The 20648-nt window shown below is 43.6% G+C and overlaps 1 protein-coding gene across 9 annotated transcripts in view; it reads right to left on the bottom strand.

The window, feature by feature from the left end:
* RTN4 (reticulon 4) overlaps positions 1 to 20648 on the bottom strand; it is a 47756-nt gene that overhangs the window by 23007 nt on the left and 4101 nt on the right. For 2 of the 9 annotated variants that reach the window (XM_025148489.3, XM_025148490.3), the window contains exons 2-4: positions 17837 to 17872; positions 5618 to 5674; positions 2330 to 4771 (exon numbers count right to left, since the gene is read on the bottom strand). The exons of 1 other annotated variant lie outside the window; for it this stretch is intronic. In XM_025148489.3, coding sequence (XP_025004257.2) covers positions 2330 to 4771; positions 5618 to 5674; positions 17837 to 17872 — 2535 coding nt within the window. Of the gene's footprint in view, positions 1 to 2329; positions 4772 to 5617; positions 5675 to 7528; positions 7572 to 17836; positions 17873 to 20648 lie in introns of those variants that run through there. 6 more of the 9 variants (XM_046938398.1, NM_001348287.3, XM_025148491.3 and 3 more) reach the window with 6 other exon arrangements.

Raw genomic sequence — 20648 nt, 5'->3', positions numbered from 1 at the left:
GGCTGAAACCTAACCCCAGCACATTCAGAAACAAATGTTAACAGAGACTGATTCTCAGAAGCACCAAATAGACTTCCTGCAAAACCCAAAACCATTTTTAAGCTTCCTGTACTGTTCAACATGAATATTTGGAGTAATTTAAACTGCACGTGTGGTTACAGCACGGCATACGACTTGACATCATGATGACAAACATCAGTTTGGGGGACTCCACGATGTACTCTGAGTTTGTAAGCTGGTAACATGAAAACCTACATTTGCTAAAATAAGCTCATGGCAAGATGGCTTTCTGCCCTATTTGTGAGAACTAATGATCTCTATTCCACAAGTAAAGAAGGTACTGTGAGTGAAGCAAGTCTGTACAACAAAAGGAGTAAGATAAGTAACACATTTAAAGGTCCTGGAGTCAGAAGATAGGTCAAAATTTCCCAAAACCTTGGATATCATCCCTTGGAAGCCATGTTGCACTTGAGTCAGTGCTCATTTACAAACACTAGATGGCATCCACACCCTCTTTTATAAGTAGGCCTTAAAGCAACTCCCAACAGGCTGCTGCCTGCCCACACCCTGAGGCTGGAGACATGCCTGCTGTGCCACAGTGCAGCATGACAACAAGGTCCGTGCTGAAGTCAACCTTCATACACAGTAGTTCTATGGAGATCAGAAATGGGCTTGAAAGTCCGGTTGGCACGAGAACAAAGCAGCAGGGTTATCTGCTAGGAAGCCAAGTACAGTGCATACTGAGAAAGGGACAGGAAGCAAAGTACAGCATATACTGAGAAAGGGATGGGAAAAAAGGAGCACCTGGCACGATCTCTGAAGATGACACACAAGTGTTTAACAGTAGCAGCCGCTGCTGTTGCAAGGTGCAACAGAAGTCACAACACCAACAGAAGTGCAACACCAACCAACTTATTTTTGTTTGCTTTCCACATCTGTGCCGCAGTGAAGTACAAGGTCCCTGTGGTCTGACACCCTCATAAAACACATTAGGCTACCTGAGGGTTCACCATACAGCATTAAACCCAGATCTGCCAGGTTGCTCAAAGCTCCGTTTGCTTTATTGGAGTTATGGAGCATATTTAATAACTAAATAAATCTGCAACCATTTCTATTGTCTCCCTGCAGCCTCCTGGCACTGTCAGAAGGTACATTTTCAGGTACACAGAGGTATGTTTGCATTTTGGTTGGTTTACAACAAGCAGCACCAATGAGTAAGCATTTGAGGACAGCACAAAAAAGCAAGGCTCAGAATAACACACAGCACAGATCCACTGCTTGGCCCTGTGATGAATTATCTGTCCTTTCACAGAATGAAAGGCAACTGTCTGTTAGTTGTTTCATTACTCTACCTGCTAATTGGAAGTAGTTTGGTAATAAAAGCAGACAACTGATTTTATTAATGGATTTATGTCTTGTTAGCATCTTCAGGCATGTCACAGAAGTAGAACTGTTCAGCAACAGAGTGCCACAATATCAAAAAGCAAAGTACTTCTCCAGTCTACAGGAAGCTGGAACTCCACAGTGCATACAGTTTAGAATGAATGCCAGGGGAAACTTCTTTTAACTCTCTTCTACTTTAAATAGCACATTACTAACTGGAAAAAAAACAACAACAACAAAAAAAAAAACCCAAAAACAAGCACTGAAATGCAAGCTCCATTTGAAAATTATCTGTGCTGTGTGTAAACTGATCCTAACAGTTGCAGGATACTCAACTTCTTAATGGTCACTTTCCTACTAAACTGAGCACTTAGCTCCCTTGTGCACTATTTGTTTCTGGTAGGGACCTACTACAAGCTGCCAATCACGTGAACGGAGCTGTGCATATGTTCTTTTCCAGGCACAAGCTGTATGTACCACAGCAGAAAGGACATTTTCCCAAGCTTCTAAGCCTGCTGTTTAACTGAATTGTGTGAAAAGAAAAAATGCCTCTTGTGTACATGGAGTAGACTGAGACACCTCCTTTGGCTTAATATTGCGTACAGCAAGTCTGGAAGGCCTCTAATACTCAGGCTGTAAAGAGCTTACAATGAGTAGTGACTTATTGGTGCACCAACAGATTACCAGCAGGAGAACAGAAGACAACTGAAGACAGTGTGTCCACTCCTAATAAACATGATAAAAAAAACACAAAGTACACAAAGTACTGAAGCAGTCAGAATATGAAAAACATAGAAGTGCAGGCTCTAGCATCAATTTGTTACCCTCTGCTTAAATAGGGAATTTTACAGAACGTAACTTAAAAGAAAGAGTAAGTCATGGCATGCTTAAGTGTAGCTAAAAGTTATGGAGATTAGTGAACTGCAAGACAGTGTACACAGATTACCTGAAGATACATTCAGCTTTGCTGAAAAGACTGCAGTAGGTTTTTCCTTTTCTTTAGCAGAAGCAGCTCCTCTCTCAGCTTCCTTCTCAAAAGCTTCTGGCTTTCCTACACTGACTATTTCCTTTTCAGTAGATGAAGGTGAGGTACCTGTGGCTGGTAAGGACACCATAGATACTTCAGGCACTTCTCTGTCTATAGCCTGCAAGGACTTTTTCAAGGCATGAGCATCATCTTCAGTTTTCACTTCTACATTCCTTACGGACAGATCACAGGGTAGCTCTGTGAGAGGCGCCTGCCTCTTCTCATCTCTGATCTCATTACTGATATCTTTGCTTTCATTTTTGTGCACTGTTTCTCTGTCGGTGACTTCTGCCACAAACTCAGTACCAGTTTTAGGATCAACTAACATCACAAAGTCATCTTCTACTGAGACGGGAGAAGACGGTGAGAGACCTTTGCTGTCTCCTGGTTTTGGTTCCGTAGCAACAGATACATCAGTTGAATAAGCCAGAGCATTCAGCTCTTCCATCTGAAGTGGAATCTTCTCTGCCTTGGCTATTTTTGCAGGTGTGGGCTCAGATGGCTGAGTGGTAACAATTTTGGAGGAGTCTAGTTCATCTTGGAAAGACTCCAAATAGGGCTTGCCAGTAGCAGCCAATGAATCTACCAGTCGTTCCTGTTCCTCATCAGTTTCAATATTCTCAACTGATTTACCATTTAAGATGAGAGTCTGATCTTCACTTTCTTTCCCAGGGAAGTCAGGCATCACCTGGCGACTAAACAAGTCACATTTTCCAAACTGCGGAGACAGTTTTTCAGCAAGTTCCTTGTGTTCAGACACATCCTGAGAAAGATGTTCTGTTATTGGAGTTGTGGAATAATCTGTTAGGGATGGAGAAGCAGATTCACCAGAGACCTTTGTTTCCTTAATTAGGTCACATGCAATAGATATATATGGAGTCTCTAGATCTTCAGGACTGGTGCTGCTCTCACGATCAGCCTTTTTAAGTGTCAATTCCTCTTTTGCTTCTTGGGCCTGTGTCAAAGGCATATTCACTGCCTCTTGGTATAATGGAGGTTTCTCAGCCTCTTTTTTTACATTCTCATAACTAGCAGTAGTAACAAATGTTCCTAATTGAGAAGTTTCAAGCTGCACAGTAGAAGCTTCTGCACCAGCAGTCCCACTGCTCAGTGGGGCTTCCATGACAATATCAGGCAGCACTGGTGATGGAGCAGCTTCTGAATCTTCAAATGAGGGGCAGAGCTGTGTCACAGGTTTCAGAGTCTCTTGCACCGACTCGGAGGTTTGAACCAAATCAATCTTTGTTTCATAAGCAAGTTTTGTACATGCTGCATCGTGCATTTCACTTTCATATGCTTCTTGTACTAGATCAGGAGTGAGACCTTCAGGCATACTTGCTGCAGTGTCAGATAACAGTGTTGATATGCTACCTGTTTTAGCATCATCAGCTTCCAGGCCTTCCTGCTTGCCAATTGCTTGAGAGCTAAAATCACCTTGTTCTGTGTTCTGAGCTTTCATTTCTGCAATTTTTTTCTCATCATCAGTTCTATTTTCTGAAGTGTCTTCCTCTATTGGGCAAATAGATTTGACTTTGCTACCATCAGGAGTTACAGAGGATTCAAATTTAGTACAGGTGATGTAATTCTGTGAAGGTTCTTTTACAGCTTCTGGGGAATTCGGGAAAGACAGATCTTCAGCACTGCCTTCACTGTCTCTTTCATAATCCTTCAGCACCGACAGCTTATCCTCACCATATTTTTCATCTAAACTGGTTTCCAGTTTGGCATCTATATTACTTTCAATGTCCTCTCTCAAGCCGCTCAGTCCATGACCAGCACCTTCTACTTCCCATACTGGCTCATACTGTTTGAAGTCTACATACTCTTCCCTTCGAATAGCATCTTCTTTCAATGCCTTTTTGTCCCCAGAATCACCATCTCTACCTTTGTCCTTGCTAGAAAAGATATCTTCCTCATTCTTCTCAAACAAATCTTCAGGAGTTTCTGGAGACATAATCAGCGGCTGTGCAGGCATTTTCTCCAGATCACATAATTCTTTAGGGCCCTCTAGCTGCATTTCTTCAGCTTGAAATATAGTGGCTGCTTCTGCTTTAGTAAATGAGGGTTCCATTTCTGAGTATTTCATCTCGGAAATGTCTCTCTTATTTCCCTCTGCAAGGAATGGATTTCTTACATTTTCCATTGCTTCTTTACAAACCTCACTTGCACTTTCTTTGTAAATGCCTCTAGCAGGTAATGCATCTGAGACTGAATCAAAGGCTGCGTGCTCTTTAAAGGGATCAGCTGAGAGAGGTGAGAAGGAGAGAAGAGAAGCAGCAGTATCAAGCGGGACTGCAGTAAAATCCTCTTGACCAAGTGACTTAGCGCTACCTGGCTGCTCCTGCAAGTCCACAACTTTTTCTGTGACCATGGGGACAGAAAGGAAAGTTAGAAAATGCAGGTGTTCTTGAAGTCAAAGCAAATTTTCATGACAGGTTCACATGATGTTAGTTATGAAGAGGCTCTTCCGACTTCTATCATAAATATTACTAGCCAACAAAACAAAGTATGAGTTAAAAAACGCTATTCTATTTCATCTCTTCTAGCAGAGAAGTATGAGAAGTTAGAGAAGCAGCAACTTTTTGCATTGCAAAGATCACAGTAAAGCTGAAGATGCCAGACAAGTACAGAGCATCCAAGTACAGCAGCCAACATTCCCAAGGTGGGAGCAGAAAAAAAAAGATAAAACAGAAAGTGGATGTGTGCGTATGCTTGCACATTAATATATGCACAAGCATGCACTGCCTGTAAGAATTCTTTTTTTGCTCCCCCCCCCCTTTTTTTTTTTTAATAACATGAATTTAGTGGACAGAGTAACAAACAGAAACCACTAACATGTATGTACAAATTTTACTTACATCAAGTACTGCAGAAAGTCACTATATGGATTAAATCTTTCTCCTAAATGTGTAAAGCAGCTATGCTTTAAAGTATTAACCTGTTAACAGTATAAACTTCTCTCTTACATCAAGGGTCCAAGAATTCACAGGTGGCTATAGTATGTTTATAAAACAGTTTAACATGTAAAGAAATGAATGGCCATTAAAATCTTGAATGGATCAATTGAAAATTCAAAACTGAAAATGAGAGAAGCTATTCTTGGACCCACACTGACTTTTAGTAAATGAAGAGTAATCAGAAAGAGTTAATGAGAACAGATCAGAAATGCGGGATGTATTTAGACAAAGGTGAGCAGAAAGAACTTGCCTGCAGAGGAGTGCATCAGAGGCTCAGATGTAGCAGGAAGAGCAAAAAGGGTCTCATCTGAAAAACAAACAAATAACCTCAGAAGAAATAAAGGCTAAATAGTTGAAGGGGAGGGCGGGGAAGGCAAGCAAGTAGTCAGTCCCCAGTAACTAGACAGGGCCAGAGCCAGCATCTACACCCACAAAGAAAGAACCTTAGCATCGATATAAGCCAGGTGACTGGGGCGAGTCAATGCTTAGAGCTCTTTATTACAACAGGATCTTCACTGAGGGATCTCCGCCCTGCCACATCCAAGGCCCAGTTCAAGATAAGCTGCACCACAATAACTATTGTTCATTTTCATCCTGCACACTACTGAAAAGCTTTTGTACCTCTTGCATTAGAAAAAAAAATCACCTGCCACTGACATCAACACACCGTCCTTAATGTGTTCACTTTGCCAAAGGGTTTCCAAGCTCCTAACTTGTGTAAGAATCATAGAATCGCTAAGGTTGGAAAAGACCCACAGGATCATCCAGTCCAACCATTCGCCCTTCACCAATGGTTCCCGCTAAACCATGTCCCTTAACACAACATCCAAACGCTCTTTGAACACCACCAGGGTCGGTGACTCCACCACCCCTCTGGGCAGCCCATTCCAGTGCCTGACCACCCTTTCAGAGAAGTAGTATTTCCTAATGTCCAGTCTGAATCTTCCCTGGCGCAGCTTGAAGCCTTTCCCTCTAGTCCTATCACTAGTCACCCGAGAAAAGAGGCTGACCCCCAGCTCACTACAACCTCCCTTCAGGTAGTAATAGAGAGCAATAAGGTCTCCCCTGAGCCTCCTCTTCTCCAGACTGAACAATCCCAGCTCCTTCCGTCACTCTTCATAAGGTCTGTGCTCCAGACCCCTCACCAGCTTTGTTGCCCTCCTCTGGACACGCTCCAGGGCCTCGATGTCTTTCTTACAGTGAGGGGCCCAAAACTGGACACAGTTTTGGTGCGGCCTCACCAGTGTAGTACACAGTGCTGAGTACAGGGGAATAATTACTTCCCTGTTCCTGCTGGCCACACTATTTCTGATACAAGCCAGGATGCCATTGGCCTTCTTGGCCGCCTAGGCACACTGCTGGCTCATGTTCAGTCTAGCGTCAATCAACACCCCCAGATCCATTTCCTCTACACAGTCTTCCAGCCACTCTGCCCCAAGCCTGTAGCGTTGCCTGGGGTTATTGTGGCCAAAGTGCAGGACCCGGCATTTGGTCTTGTTGAATCCCATCCCGTTGGCTTCAGCCCAGCTATCCAACCTATCCAGATCCCCCTGTAAGGCCTCACTACCCTCAGGCAGATCAACACTTCCAGCCAGCTTGGTGTCATCTGCAAACTTACTGAGGGTAACAGCAAAGAAGAACAGCAAAGATAATGAGATTTAACAAAAAATTCTACGTCAAGATGACTGAAGCAAGTTTTGAAATCCTCTACAAGGAGGGCTGACCAGACATGCTGATGCTGACCAAACTGGAAACAGTAAATGACTGTACCCTCAGTTACTACCTGCCTTTACTATTTGCATTATGCTATAACACAGACAAACTTCCAAATGAAGGCATTATTTTTAAATCCTTCTTCAGCATGATTCAGGAAGAATATTTTGCTTTTCTGAATTTGTATCAATCATAATATTTCAACAGAGAAAATCCCACTTCTCCAATTACCACCCAAATAAATAAGAACTACTGTAAGGAAGGACTTCCTTCTGCTAAGCTAAAATAGTCACTCTAGTTCACAAACACACAATGGTGAGAAGCCAGATGATCCTAGAGTTTCATATTACATAGAATAAAGGCACTGTAGAGCAAATGAAGGTAATGACAAAGCCTTTATTTAAGAAATAGGCACACGAGGGAAAGATATCAAAAAGAATCGACTCACCCCTCCCGGTAGCAGCGCGAAGGCAGAGCCGAGCTGAGGAATGTGTCCCTCCCCCGTTCATACTGCCGCGCCGCCGCACTCACACACTCACAGAGCCCACCCATTGGTTCAGGCTGTGACCCTGGAATTCCACTACACTCCACCCCTTCACAGCATGAACCAATGACTGAGCAGGTAGGGGGTGAGCCCCTGCAACCTGGTGGCCCAAGACACAATGCACATCGCGACGCATACACAACACCCGCCGCAATATAGGATGTCAAAACAATAAAGGCAATCAGTGGCAGTCCCCTTCACGGTTCTGTTGGGCCAGTACTTGATGTTCTTTCTCGAGGCGTATCTTTTTCAAGGACCAGTAGCGCTTCTGATTCATGCTCTCCAGTCCCCAAAAGTTCAGCAGTGCGTCACAGGGTGTCATGATGTTTCCTCATAAGCGTGTTTGAGCGATGTTGCTCCTGCGGGCCATCCTGTGAACTTAAAACCTCAAGGGGAGTAAAACAGATGTTTAATAGGTACGAGGAGGGGTAGGTCCGCCCTCCACGGTAAGATGCAGGCTGTATTTCGGTCTTGAGTCAACACCTCTGCCTGTATCGGGGCACGTCCTGGCCTTCGATACCACACTCTTTGGCCCGAAATCTGCGACTGAATCACTGTATCGGGTACCAAAGGGGGGGTTCTAATTTGCCACATGGACATGATTAATGTCCCCCTTGCAATGAAAACAGGGGTGTCAACTATTACCTCTGTTGGCCATACACCGATTACTGAAGGGTTTACTGATCCCCCAACCTCTAACAATCTCCCCCAAGGTGCAAGGAGACCACACCATTTTGGTCCTGCTTGCACCTTCCAAGGCCATTTTACCTTGTGTCTCCCGGGCTCTAGGTCATCAGGGGCAGGGAGCAGAAGATTATTCATTGTGCCAACTTGTGGCTTGAGTGAGGTGTCCTTGCTTGCGATTTGTATCCTAAGTGGGGAGGCCCAAGTTGTCTGCAGCATTTTTAAAGCACTGGGTCTGCCATCTCTTGGTCTCTCATTCAAGTCTCGCAGGGTTTCATAAAGCCTTTTGGTCCACCCCTGCAAGGACTGTGAATCTGCCTTCAGAGCAGCCTTCAGGATCCCATTGTATCTTTCTATTAGGCCTGCTCCTGTTGGATTGTAGGGCAGGTGAAACCGCCATTCAATGTTATTGTCTTCAGCCCACTTCTGCACAGTTGCACCTGTGAAATGTGTACCTTGATCACTCTCAATAACCTCAGGAGTCCCGTATGATGCCATCAATCTAGTTAGAGCTTTGATGGTATAGGCTTGGTTTGCCTTTGCTACAGGATAGGCTTGCATCAGTCCACTCGCTGTATCGACACAAGTTAGGGCATATCTGGCCCCCTCAGATCGAGGAAGGGGACCTATATAATCGATCTGCCATCGCTGTAATGGGTTGTGTCCTCTAGCGAGATGGGCCGTAGTTTCTGGCAGAGGTCTTGGTCTCATTCGCGAGCAAGCGTCACAGTCCTGACATGCCTGGACAATATCTGGTAACTGTATGGGCAACCCCCATGCTTTAGCTGCTGCCCACATGGTTTTCTGTCCTGCATGCCGTAATTTCTGATGCAGCCAGTGAGCTATGTCTTCTGATGGTGTACTTCCCAACCATCGGACTCGAGCCAGTGTGTCAGCTTCATCATTGCCTGGTGACTGCAAGGGTTGATGTCCAGAGACATGGTATGCTCGTACGGTCCTGTGCCTAACCACGTTCCATATATCAACCCACATATCTTTGCCCCAGATAGGTCGGGCATGGATTGTCCAATCCTGAGTGGCCCACTGTGCTATCCAGAGCGTGAGCCCTCAGTAGACTGCCCAACTATCTGTGCAGATGTTTAGTGCACTGTTGCCAGGCTCTTGAGTTATCACCATCCACACAGCTCGTAGCTCAGCCCACTGGCTACTTTGTCCATCCCCTTCTTCAAACCATATTGTTTCAGTTGAGGGATGGTATGCGACAGCTCGCCACCTACTTGGGTTCCCTCTGCTGGATCCATCTGTATACCAGGCATCTTCTGGGATAGGGTATTTTCCCTCCTGTACAGGACTCTCTTCTGGACAAGTAACCACTATTTCCTCAGGTGTCTCGCTGTGATATGTTACTGGCCCAAGTATCTTTTGAAGTTCTTCCTTCAGTGGAGATGATGACAGGCGGCTTCTTTGGCTAAGATAGGCAACCCAGCGTGCTACTGTTTGTGATTGGGCCACCCCGGTCTTAGGAATGTGAGTTAGGTCTTTTACCCACCCCTGAATTGGTAAAGTTGTTTTGACAATAACCTCTGCGGTCTGAGTTATTGGTTCTACTGCCTGCAATGCAGAATAGGTAGCCAATAACTGCTTTTCAACCATGCTGTATCTCTCTTCTGCTCCATGCCCAATCTGTGACCAGAACCCAATTGGGATTCGAACAGAACCCTGGCGCTGCCACAGCCCCCAGCCAAACCCTTCTTGGGTTACATGCACATCCAGTTCGGCTGGAAGGGTCGGATCAAATATACCTAGCGCCTGGGCCTGTTTAACAGCTATTTTTGCTTGCTGGAAGGCTTCTTGTTCTGTTCTACCCCAATCCCATACTTGGCCTTTTTTTGTTAATCGATATAAGGGTTTTAGCAGTTGTGCTAAGTGGGGAATAAAGGATCGCCAATATCCTAATATACCCAAAAACTCCTGCAACTGCTTCGGTTTCGTAGGAACCGGGAACGCTTGGATCTTATCAATGATCGCACTGGGTAACACCTTAGTCTTACCTGACCAGACAACACCCAGGAATTTAACTGATAGCCCTGGTCCTTGTACTTTTTGTGGGTTTATAGCCCATCCTTTTTCCTGTAAATAAGTAATTAATGATGGTACTGTCTTTTCTAATGCCTCGATTGAGTCAGACGTTAACATCAAATCATCGATGTAGTGGAACATTTTGACAGTAGATGGTTTATTCCAATTTGCCAAGTCACGTGCCACCAAATTATGACAAAAAGTAGGTGAATGCACATACCCCTGAGGTAGAACTTGAAAAGTCCACTGCCTGCCCTCCCACGTGAATGCAAACTGGTCTTGGGACTCCTTAGCAATTGGAATGCTGAAAAATGCATTTGCTAGATCCAGAACGCAGTGGTATGTTTCTATTTCTCTACTTAATGTATCCATGAGGGAAGCGATGTTGGGTACAGCTGCATGGATCGGTGGCGTGACTTTATTTAGTTCTCTGTAGTCTACTGTCATTCGCCACGTACCATCTGGTTTCCTGACTGGCCATATGGGGGAGTTGTATGGGCTGTGTGAAGGTCTAATAATCCCTACTTTCTCCAGCTCCTGCACAGTCTTGGTAATTTCTTGTTGCCCACCCGGGAGTCTATACTGCTTTGTATTTGTGATCCGGCGTGGTTGTGGCAAACAAATAGGTTCAATTTCTGCATGACCCCTTATGATTGCCTGCACTGCCCGGATACTAATACATCTTTCCCTTAATCTGAACTCTCCCACAGTGGTTTGGAGAGTCAAACCCGACAGGATATCAATCCCCAATATGTACTCTGGAATTGGGGCGATAGACACCTTGTACTCCCGGGGTGGTAGACGCCCAACCCCCAATTTCAACCATGTTTGTGTTATGGGGATCATCTGCCCCCCGAACCCACCTATCATTGCCTTAGAGCCTGAAAATTGGTTTGGGTCACCATATATAATTGATGTTTCTGCCCCAGTATCTACTAATGCCATAACCCGCTGTACATTCTTTCGGGACCAATGAATCGTTAGTTCAACGTAGGGCCTCCGGTCTCCTCTGGAGACCCTAGCCTTGGGGAATTTTGGCTCCCCTGTCATGCCATCAGCTGTGCAATCCCTAAGTCTTTTTCCTCTGATGGCTCAACTGTGGCTGCCCAGGCCACCTGAGGAGGTTTACGTTTTTTTGATGGGACTATGAAGTCTTCTAGATTCCACGTGTTTTGTGGAATCCGTTCTATGAGTCTAACTCCTTCCCTTTTAGGAGAGCGTTGGAATCTCTGACTGTTTGGTAACTGTTTCCATAGTTGTAATAAGACCTGGTTAGGCTGTCCATTGATCTTTTGAAATTGAACCCCTGCCCTAATCAGGTCGGTAAACATTTGTTTTCTTGAGACCCTGATGGGTCCAGATTGAATTACATTAGGGGCAGGTCTCCTAGGTCATGGTGGCGGATGGATGTCCGACTTTTCCACCACCATTCGGACATTGCGCCTGGCGCGCAGGCGCTCTGTCTCCCCCAGATCTGCCACCAATTGGGCGGCCTGTTGTATAATGGCCTCTGAGGCCACTAGGGGATTCAGTATGGATACCAAAATTCCATACTGATGTGGTAGAGCCTGCTGCAGGATGAGGTCCCTCATTCCTGCGGAAAATTTTATCATATCTGGGCTCTCAAAATTGTCCTCATAAATTGCCTCCTTCATACCTAATTCTCGGATATAATTTTGTAAGTCCTCCATAGAGGACCACAGGCCGGTATTTAATGGTATGTCCGTTTTATTTGCCCATGTCACACGGCATGCGGCCATTAACCATGCAATCAGTGAATGATTTTCTTCATTGTGTTGCACAGCTGCATATAGTCTTTGCCTGAGGGCCAGGTGAGTAGTAATTGATGCCAGTTTTGAGATTTCTGGCCCATTCACCACAACGCTTTCTGCCCCCATGTCATATAGTCTGAGTAACCATGCTGGCACACTCTCTCTCGGTTTTTGTCTAAAGCATTGTACTAAATCCATTAATTCAGCTGCCGTGTATGGGCGAGCTGTTACATGTAGTGTGCTTTGGGCAGGGGGCCACTGGTCAGGGGGCAGCCCCGCTGGCCTGTCCTGCGTTTTTTTTGTTTTTTGAGTTACAACTGGTCGGATCTCAAAGGGATCAAGCTCTAGTGGAGCCTCAAGATCTGACTTCTTAGTGCTTTTATTTTCTGAGTCCAGTTCATGTGGACTCTCTTGTATAGGATCCCCAGTAATTTCTAGAGAGATGTTTCGGATTTTTTGTACCGGGATTATAGGGTTAGGTTTTTTCCCTCTCAAAATTGCAACCTGTCTTTCCAGTTCTTCCACACGGTCACGTAATAGTTGATTTTCATCAGTGAGAACCCCTTCAGTTATATTTAGCCGGTTCAAGGCCATGAGCAGCGGCCACGCCACCGTGGAGGCAGCTAACTGTCGTTCTCGTGTAGTGAGTACGTTTTTGTTTAGACTACTGAAATACTCAGCCAGGCGGGCTGGGGATTCCTGAACATTTCCTGCATCCCGTAGGGGACTCCATTTTTCAATAATACAGGCAATCCCGTGATATGGGGATCCTAGGAATCCCGGGATGTGCCCTGGCAAAACTTCACTTATGGGGCTAGCCTTTCCCCGTCCAAACCATCCCATGAAATTGTTCAAAAATGTCATGGTAATTATTTTAAGAGGCTTATAATTGGGTATCTTTAAAGATATTTGGCTGCCTGGCTCGCTAAAATGTAGAGCAAATGAAGGTAATGACAAAGCCTTTATTTAAGAAATAGGCACACGAGGGAAAGATATCAAAAAGAATCGACTCACCCCTCCCGGTAGCAGCGCGAAGGCAGAGCCGAGCTGAGGAATGTGTCCCTCCCCCGTTCGTACCGCTGCGCCGCCGCACTCACACACTCACAGAGCCCACCCATTGGTTCAGGCTGTGACCCTGGAATTCCACTACAGGCACACAGCTAAAACACTTTACTAAGCTGCATGAAAGCCAAGCTGAGCAGCACCAATGCCAACCATCATTAGGAACCAAAGAAATCGAGACCAGTCCTCCATAGGTGAGTCAGCAGTACTTTTCCCAGGTCTGTCAAGGCCTGCTGGCATTACACTGATGGAAAATAGTAACAACTCTTGCTCCAAAGAGTATGTAAAGTTTTCAAATTAAGGTTGTTAAAGAAGATTTACAGTTTATATTAATTGTATAAGTGGAATGGAAAATTATTTTCAAGTATTTCAATTAGATTTTGAATTTCCAGTCTAGACAACATCTTGAGTTTTATTTGCCTGGATAAAAATCAAGTATTAAAAAAGTTAAGAGCTTACATTGTAATAGAATCAATTGTTCCCAAATGATGAAAAGCAAGAAATGAGAAACATGAGGCCCAGCAGCACACACAGAGCAACCTAATGAAAACATTAGAGTAATTTTTATTTCAGCTTTGAACCAAGCCTTTCAGCAAATGCAGTGTCACTTCAGCATCCTCACGACTCACTTGGCTTACTCAGGTTATTCCCACCAGCAGTTTTGAGTCTTACAACCTACATTTCCCATTACAATGTACAGTTGATTATTTCTGCTTTGTAGAACACTTATCTTCAAGTGATGTTTATATGTCCCAAAAATCTGGCAAGATATTAACGAAGTTAGAGCATAGGACTCGGTATTTAGAATGACTTCCTCAACCCCTGCCAGGCTGAAGAGGATCTCTTGTTTTCTGGAAACTACATTTTTTCCACATAGATTGAAACCTCAATTCCAGATTTAGAACTTGTTAAGACAGTGCTGCAGTTCACTGGCAGCAAAAGCTTTTAAGAAAAAAAAAACCACACCGGAGGACAACGGATCAATACGCAATACTGCAGGCCACAGAACTGAGACACTCACCCACCCACTGCCAAGTGTCACTGAGCATCAAGGATCAGCATTGTGCACTATTTTCAATACTCCATAACCCCAGAGTTTTCTGTTTCTGTTGGGGAACAATGATTTCAGGAGCGTGAGCACTGGTTTCTGAGTGCTTCGTTAAGCCAGCACAACACGGGAGCTCGTTTTCAGGTTTGGCTTCCATTTACCCAGTACAGAAACACACAGCAGCTATGCCAGTCACTGAGCTCTCAGATTCTCTTAATGGAAAGATATGCCCACACCCATACTTTATTTTTCACACATAACTGGAGTATGAGAAAGAATTACATAAAAGCAGCATTTCCTAACCAGCCAAGGAGAGCCACCCACCTTCCCCCCACCTACATCAGAGCAGCACTCTTCCTGCTGGAAGGAGGGCAATCAGGACCTCTCCCTGCTGCTGGCACTGGGTACCTCCCCAGGCAAGTGGGGGGAATGGAGCAGCACCTCCACACCATGGGCTTGAGCTCAGTGCTGCAGCCCAGCATCAACTGAGTGAAAAACTGGCAGTGACTCCATCACATACGCTACACAGAATGCGCTTCAGTAAGAACAACTTCTCCTAGATGTTCATCTCAGAAACCTGTAAGGAATGTTTTTAAATATGAGGGAGGCTGAATCAGATTGGGAAAGCCTTCCAAGTGCCAGTTTGTCCAACGTACTACCCACCCTCACGGGTGGCAGCCACAGAACAAATCAAGAGCATGTAGAGTAGCTGCAAGGTGAGAATGGCATTCTGTAGGTCAAATGAAAGAGTAAAAATATTGTATTTCACTACGTGCATATGTACCCTGGCAAGGACTTGTACATATTTACTTACAGTCTCGTGCAAGCTTCAGTGTGGTAAGTTTTGTTATAGAATACCGTTTTTTGTAGGGCATCATTCTTCATTTATAAAAGAGAAGTAAACAGGACATGCAGAGGAGGATAAATCACTGAGGGTGATCCTCTTGGTGTTATCAGTGGAAGACATCAGATGATTCACAACAAAAATATCAGTGAGTTAACTGTTTGATCACCGTTTCCAGCAGAAGAAGTATTTTGCTTTGTGAAATACAACAGAATGAGACCTTGAAGTTAACACTACCTGTCCAGAAGAAAACAGCCTCTACTCCAAATGATATCTGCCAAAAATCCATAGTGGTTTGTGATTTACTTGCAGTATTACAATTGAAAGGAAAAAAAATAAGAAAACCCCAATTTTTAAATGGTTGCATTCACTCATGCCGTTTAGCAAAGCACTCCAATTGATGTCCCGCTCATTAGCACAGACCTCCTACCTGAGAACTCTGTGTTTTGTTTTGGGCTAAAATGTAAATCCCACCAACAAGAAACCCACTTCTGGTTTGTTTAAAAACAGACAGCATCATAATTAAGCATCATTTTAAACCCCATTCTGATTTTGTGCCAGTTTCCCCACTCGCTGCTGCGGTCATAAGAAGCTGGTGTCATCAGTTTAACTTCAAATTACTGCATGATTAGTTAAAAGCAAAGTTCTGAATAAAGACCAGAGAATTCAATGAAGTGAAATATTTCTGAAACAAGAGAAAGTTAACTGCAAAACCTCCCAGAGAAAGAATGTCTTAGATGGAAAAATACTAAGCTGACAGTCCCAATGACAGCCATTTATGGAGAAAAAAAAAAAACAAAACTTTCTTCAGCACTTCCTTGCCATGAAAAGGCAGCAAGCAGAGGATTTAAGTCTAGTCCCACAGCACAAGAACTTAAGAACGCGCATCATCACTGGACTTTAGCTTAGTGATGCACCCTTCCATCTGCTTTCATGTGTGACCATCCAGCCACGCACAGCAACTTTACAGGAAAGAAGGTTTGTTGTTCCGATCAACTCCTCATTTTGAGCTCAGTATTGCCAAAAAGAACCATAATATTTTTTCCTTACATGTAAACAGTCAACTTCCTCCTGACATACAGCTTAGCTTAGGCAGGGACTGTACCAGGGAATTAGGCAATGCTACATGGCAAGGGCACACAACTGCAGAAGAATCTTCTGAGAAAAGCAGCTGCCTACACCGACTCCACTTCAAACCGTCTCCCTGTTATGATGCAATTGCTATAAACACAGCATTTCCCACCAAATATTTAAGCAGCTCAAGATGAAGATTCAACTACTAGCAGCATATTTTCACATCATTGGCTCCAGCATCAGAGCTGCAGCAAACAGCTAGGCTTTCTCATTTGGCTCTGTTTAGTCTATAACCAGTAGCCTCAAGTTAAGTAAATTCAGACTGCAATGTACTTAGAAATCCAGGAGGGAAGCAGCTATCTGGACACAAGCTATACACAAGACAGAGACTGATGAAGATTCAAATGAAAACAGGAGCTCTGTTTTACTTATCTTGATGGGATAAGATCATGGAAGGACCTAAGAACATCATCCTTAACAAAGGCAATGGTAGGTTCTTAACTCTTCAGTTACTGCCAGCAGGCGTCATGCATCACCTGCACAAGTGGCACTGCAGCACATGGGAGATTTCTAATCTTCTGTTATTTGAAATAGATGAAGAAAATGAGTTCAAAGTAAGGACTCTGAATCTCTGCCTATCTTTAGCTACTCTATCTTATGGAAACAAGTCTCCAGCCAGAAGCAAGTGTCATCTTACTGTTTAAGCAGAAATCTATAACCAAAGTGGTTTAAGCATTTTTCCCCCCTCAAATGCCCAACTAATGACATACTTTCTTCTTTCAGAAAAAATGACATTTGAGGTGCATTGCTGAGCAATGCAAACACTGTACAGTGTACAATGGCTGGGGTAAGGTATGCCATCTCATCATCTTCTGTTCAGCTATAAAGTAAGAAAGCCTATGCAGTTCCCCCACAACACTCAGCTCCCAAGCACAGCAGGAACAGGCACACACTGAGGACGTGTCAACTCTGGCTGTATTATAGATCTCAGCTCACCAAAATGAGGGACCATTAGGAGAGTGTTAGTTGGGTTTTTGGTTTTGTTCTGCGCTCTTTCTCAAAGGCCACTGAATATTCTGATGCAGTTACCACCCTCACCTCAGTCCTGCATCAAACATTTTGATCAATAATGCTATGGACAAGATCCAGTTGGATGTTCAGAGACCCAACATTTAAAGGATTTAATTTAACACAATTAAGAAGCAGCAATCTAACCCATTAGATGTCCAGCTTCACACAGATTCATAGACACTCACTCTGGCTATATTTCTAACAGCAACAACAACAAAATCACAGCTCAACGTAATTTAACCAAAATAGCTCTTCCTTAAGATCCAGACTCTTTAATCATACATTGAAATACCAAACAAATTTGGGTTCTGGCAGTACCATAAAACAGAAAAATATAATAATTATACCCAAGCTTATTCAAAAGCAGGAGGCCTAAAGAGCCATGCAAACCCTATCATTATGCAGACATTACCCAATTTAATTTCAGGGATTATACCAATCGTAAGAGTCCTTTTCACTGATTTGAACAGATGGAATTTTTCCCTGCTTGCTCCATGATTAAGAAAATTAAACAATATTTAGATTAGCTATTTCATCATTGCAGAATATATTATTAGCTAAATTAACAGGGAAGAGATGCTACCGCTTTCTTCCAGCACTCATTCTGAACACATTACCTTGTGTGATAAGCCACTGGCGTAACAACTTATAGTCTGCAAGATAAAAACAGATTGGTGCATAAGATATCTTCATTTCACAAGAGGGAAAAAGAACACCGATATTCTGAGGATTCACCAGAGCCATTGACATTACAGAAGAATATATTTTAATGAAATGGATAAAGCAGAGAGAGACTTCTATGTATACACTATGCTCAAACATTAAGCAGCACTATACTTCCTAGGTTGCAATAATCTGTACTCACTACAGCTTTTAACTGCCCACTTCAGCTTTTAAGTCACTTTGACAACTCGCATACACAGGACAGGTGATTTTCTTATCTAACAATGAGATCTGTTACGCAACACTTGGGTTCAGAACACTGGACACTCATCCCTCCGCCCTTTGAATAGCATTTCTGGAGCTGAAGGCATGGACGCTTGAAGACCAGGCCAAAGACGAAGAAATATCCTTTCTTCCAACAATACTACGTGTTTTTTTTCTCCTTCCTCTGGATCCTACTAGTTCCTTTCCTTTCCCTCCCCTTCTCCAGCTACAACCCACTTACTAAAGCTATCTGTTTTACTTGGCATTCATTTCCTTATCACCCATAAAGGAGGACAGGCATTACAGACTTTTGCCTTCTGTCAGAAGAGGGACTGGAGCAGAGTTCAACCAAAACAGTCATAGAACACTCACAATGGATAAGAAGTGGAACTTTGGCACCAGAACAACAGCATCCAGTAGGCCACGCGCATTTTTAACTGGAAACAGAGAAGTTCATATTTATCTCAGTCTGGTGTCTTACTTAAAGACTTCTTAATTAACACATTCTTCCCAGCTGATGAAGTTGATGACATGATTGCTCTATTCATTAAAAAGCTGCAAGTGAAAGTTTACAGTACATTCCTAAGACACAAAGCAAGCCTTCCAGCAAAAATACAGCAGGTCAAAGTGGTACTCCTAACATGCCTGGTTTCTACATCGCACAGCAGTAAATTGAGACAAAGCCATGGAGAAGAGCAGTCATTCAGAAACACCTCTAACTGAAATCTTCTCATTTTGACACATAACATTTAGCAGCAGATTGATTAATTCCACTCGAAAGACAAAAACATTCCACTGAGATAGTTTGCTTTTCTCAGACTTCATGAATATTAATCAGTCCATTACTTTATCACTACTGTAATAGTTCCAGACGTGTCATACAGCTGCAGCTCCAGCAATCTCACCACTACCTGTTCCATACTGCTCTAAAAGCAGTCTCAAAAGTAGAAAACCTTATATAGTATTTCACAGTGTGAAGTCATTTCTATTTTAGCCCATAAAACTAGATATGAAAAATAAATATGAAAATATTTCACCATCCTGAGTTGCAGTTCTTACCCTGAGCAGGTTTTTTTTTTTTTTTTTACTTAACTGTAGCTTTTTTCTTTCATTTCTAATGCAGCTCATCCTTATTTCATGCATGAAAAATTCTGAATACCTGGGGACAATTTACCTGTAAGCTACACATGCTGCTTTATATTTCCTAGCCAGCAACGTGCCAAGCTGTTTCTTGCTTACAAAGCATCTAGAACCTGAAAAACATTTTCAGATTGAATCTTTTTATTTTGTATCACTTACTTCATTACTATAGCAATATGCAAGCCCAAAGAAAAAAAAAAAAGGCCACTTTCATCACTTTCATTCAAAATACTCTTTTAACAGGAAAAAAAAGAAGCACGGTAAGACATGCCTCAAGCCATAAGCTAACAGCCCTCAGCTATTCTAATGCCTTCCCAGCAGACAGAAGTCAGATTAAACTGATGAAAGTCATCAAGCTGTTGGGTGCTGCCAAACAGCCACTGAAAGACATAGACCTACAGCTCTTGCCCAAATTCAGTGGCAAGCAGCAATACCTCCACAGAATTCCAGCAGTATGGAAGGACTACAAGAATGAAGGCTGTATGGCTGCTGATAAGTAGCCAGGCTCCAAGCTCAAGTGCTCCCCAGAAATCAGTCTTTCCTATCCTCAGCACTGGAGGAAGAAGAGGAAGGAAAAGGTGAAGCAGCCTCCTCACAGAACACCAACCAGAGAATTATATTAGAAAAACTTACAGCAAATTACTGAAATAACACAAAATGCATCATGTTGTTCCAGGAACACTTCTACTTTACGAACTTTGCTGTCTTCTCACCACACAGATTGCCAACAGTCATGGGATATTTCTGTCCCTGGGAGCGCAAAGTTGGACTCCCTTGACCTTTATGCTCCAGCTACCACTCACTCCCAACCCACCAGCAGAACAATTGTTGCAGGACTTGACACTTCCCTAGCAATTCTCTACCTGCCAGTAAGAGAACAGTACTGGCCAGGAGGCTTGGATGTTGCCCTAGCTCCTTTAAAGAAGGGCTGGCGTAAGTGGCTATCCAGGTGATAAGGAAGAGGTTCAGTGCTCACCAGCAGTGATGCAGAAGTGCAGATGAGAGAGCTGCCCCTTTGTAGACATGCTGTCAACTCCCTTACATAAAGATGAGGAGGAAGGGGAAAAAGGACAACCAGTCAGTGAGCAGTTCTCTGCTGCCTCCTGGTTTGTAGGAAAATGCCCAATGCAATTCAAAACTTCCCCAAGATCTACATCATCCTATGGCAGCTGAAAGCCGTGTGGTTTTATCCTAGAAAGCAAATCCAAGGATACACACAACAAGCAAATATACTAACAAGCCTGACAAGCCCATCCCTGCACACACTTCTGGTTAACAGGGAAATAGATTTTTGACTTTAGAATCTCTTGCAGCAGCTGAACCACAGGAGCAGGTCCCACTGCACTAGGCACTGCATATGCA

Source organism: Gallus gallus, chromosome 3 (assembly GCF_016699485.2).
Source record: "Gallus gallus isolate bGalGal1 chromosome 3, bGalGal1.mat.broiler.GRCg7b, whole genome shotgun sequence".
NCBI lineage: Eukaryota > Metazoa > Chordata > Aves > Galliformes > Phasianidae > Gallus > Gallus gallus.
Note: the sequence above shows the minus strand (reverse complement) of the source record. Positions and strands in the feature narration are given on the sequence as shown.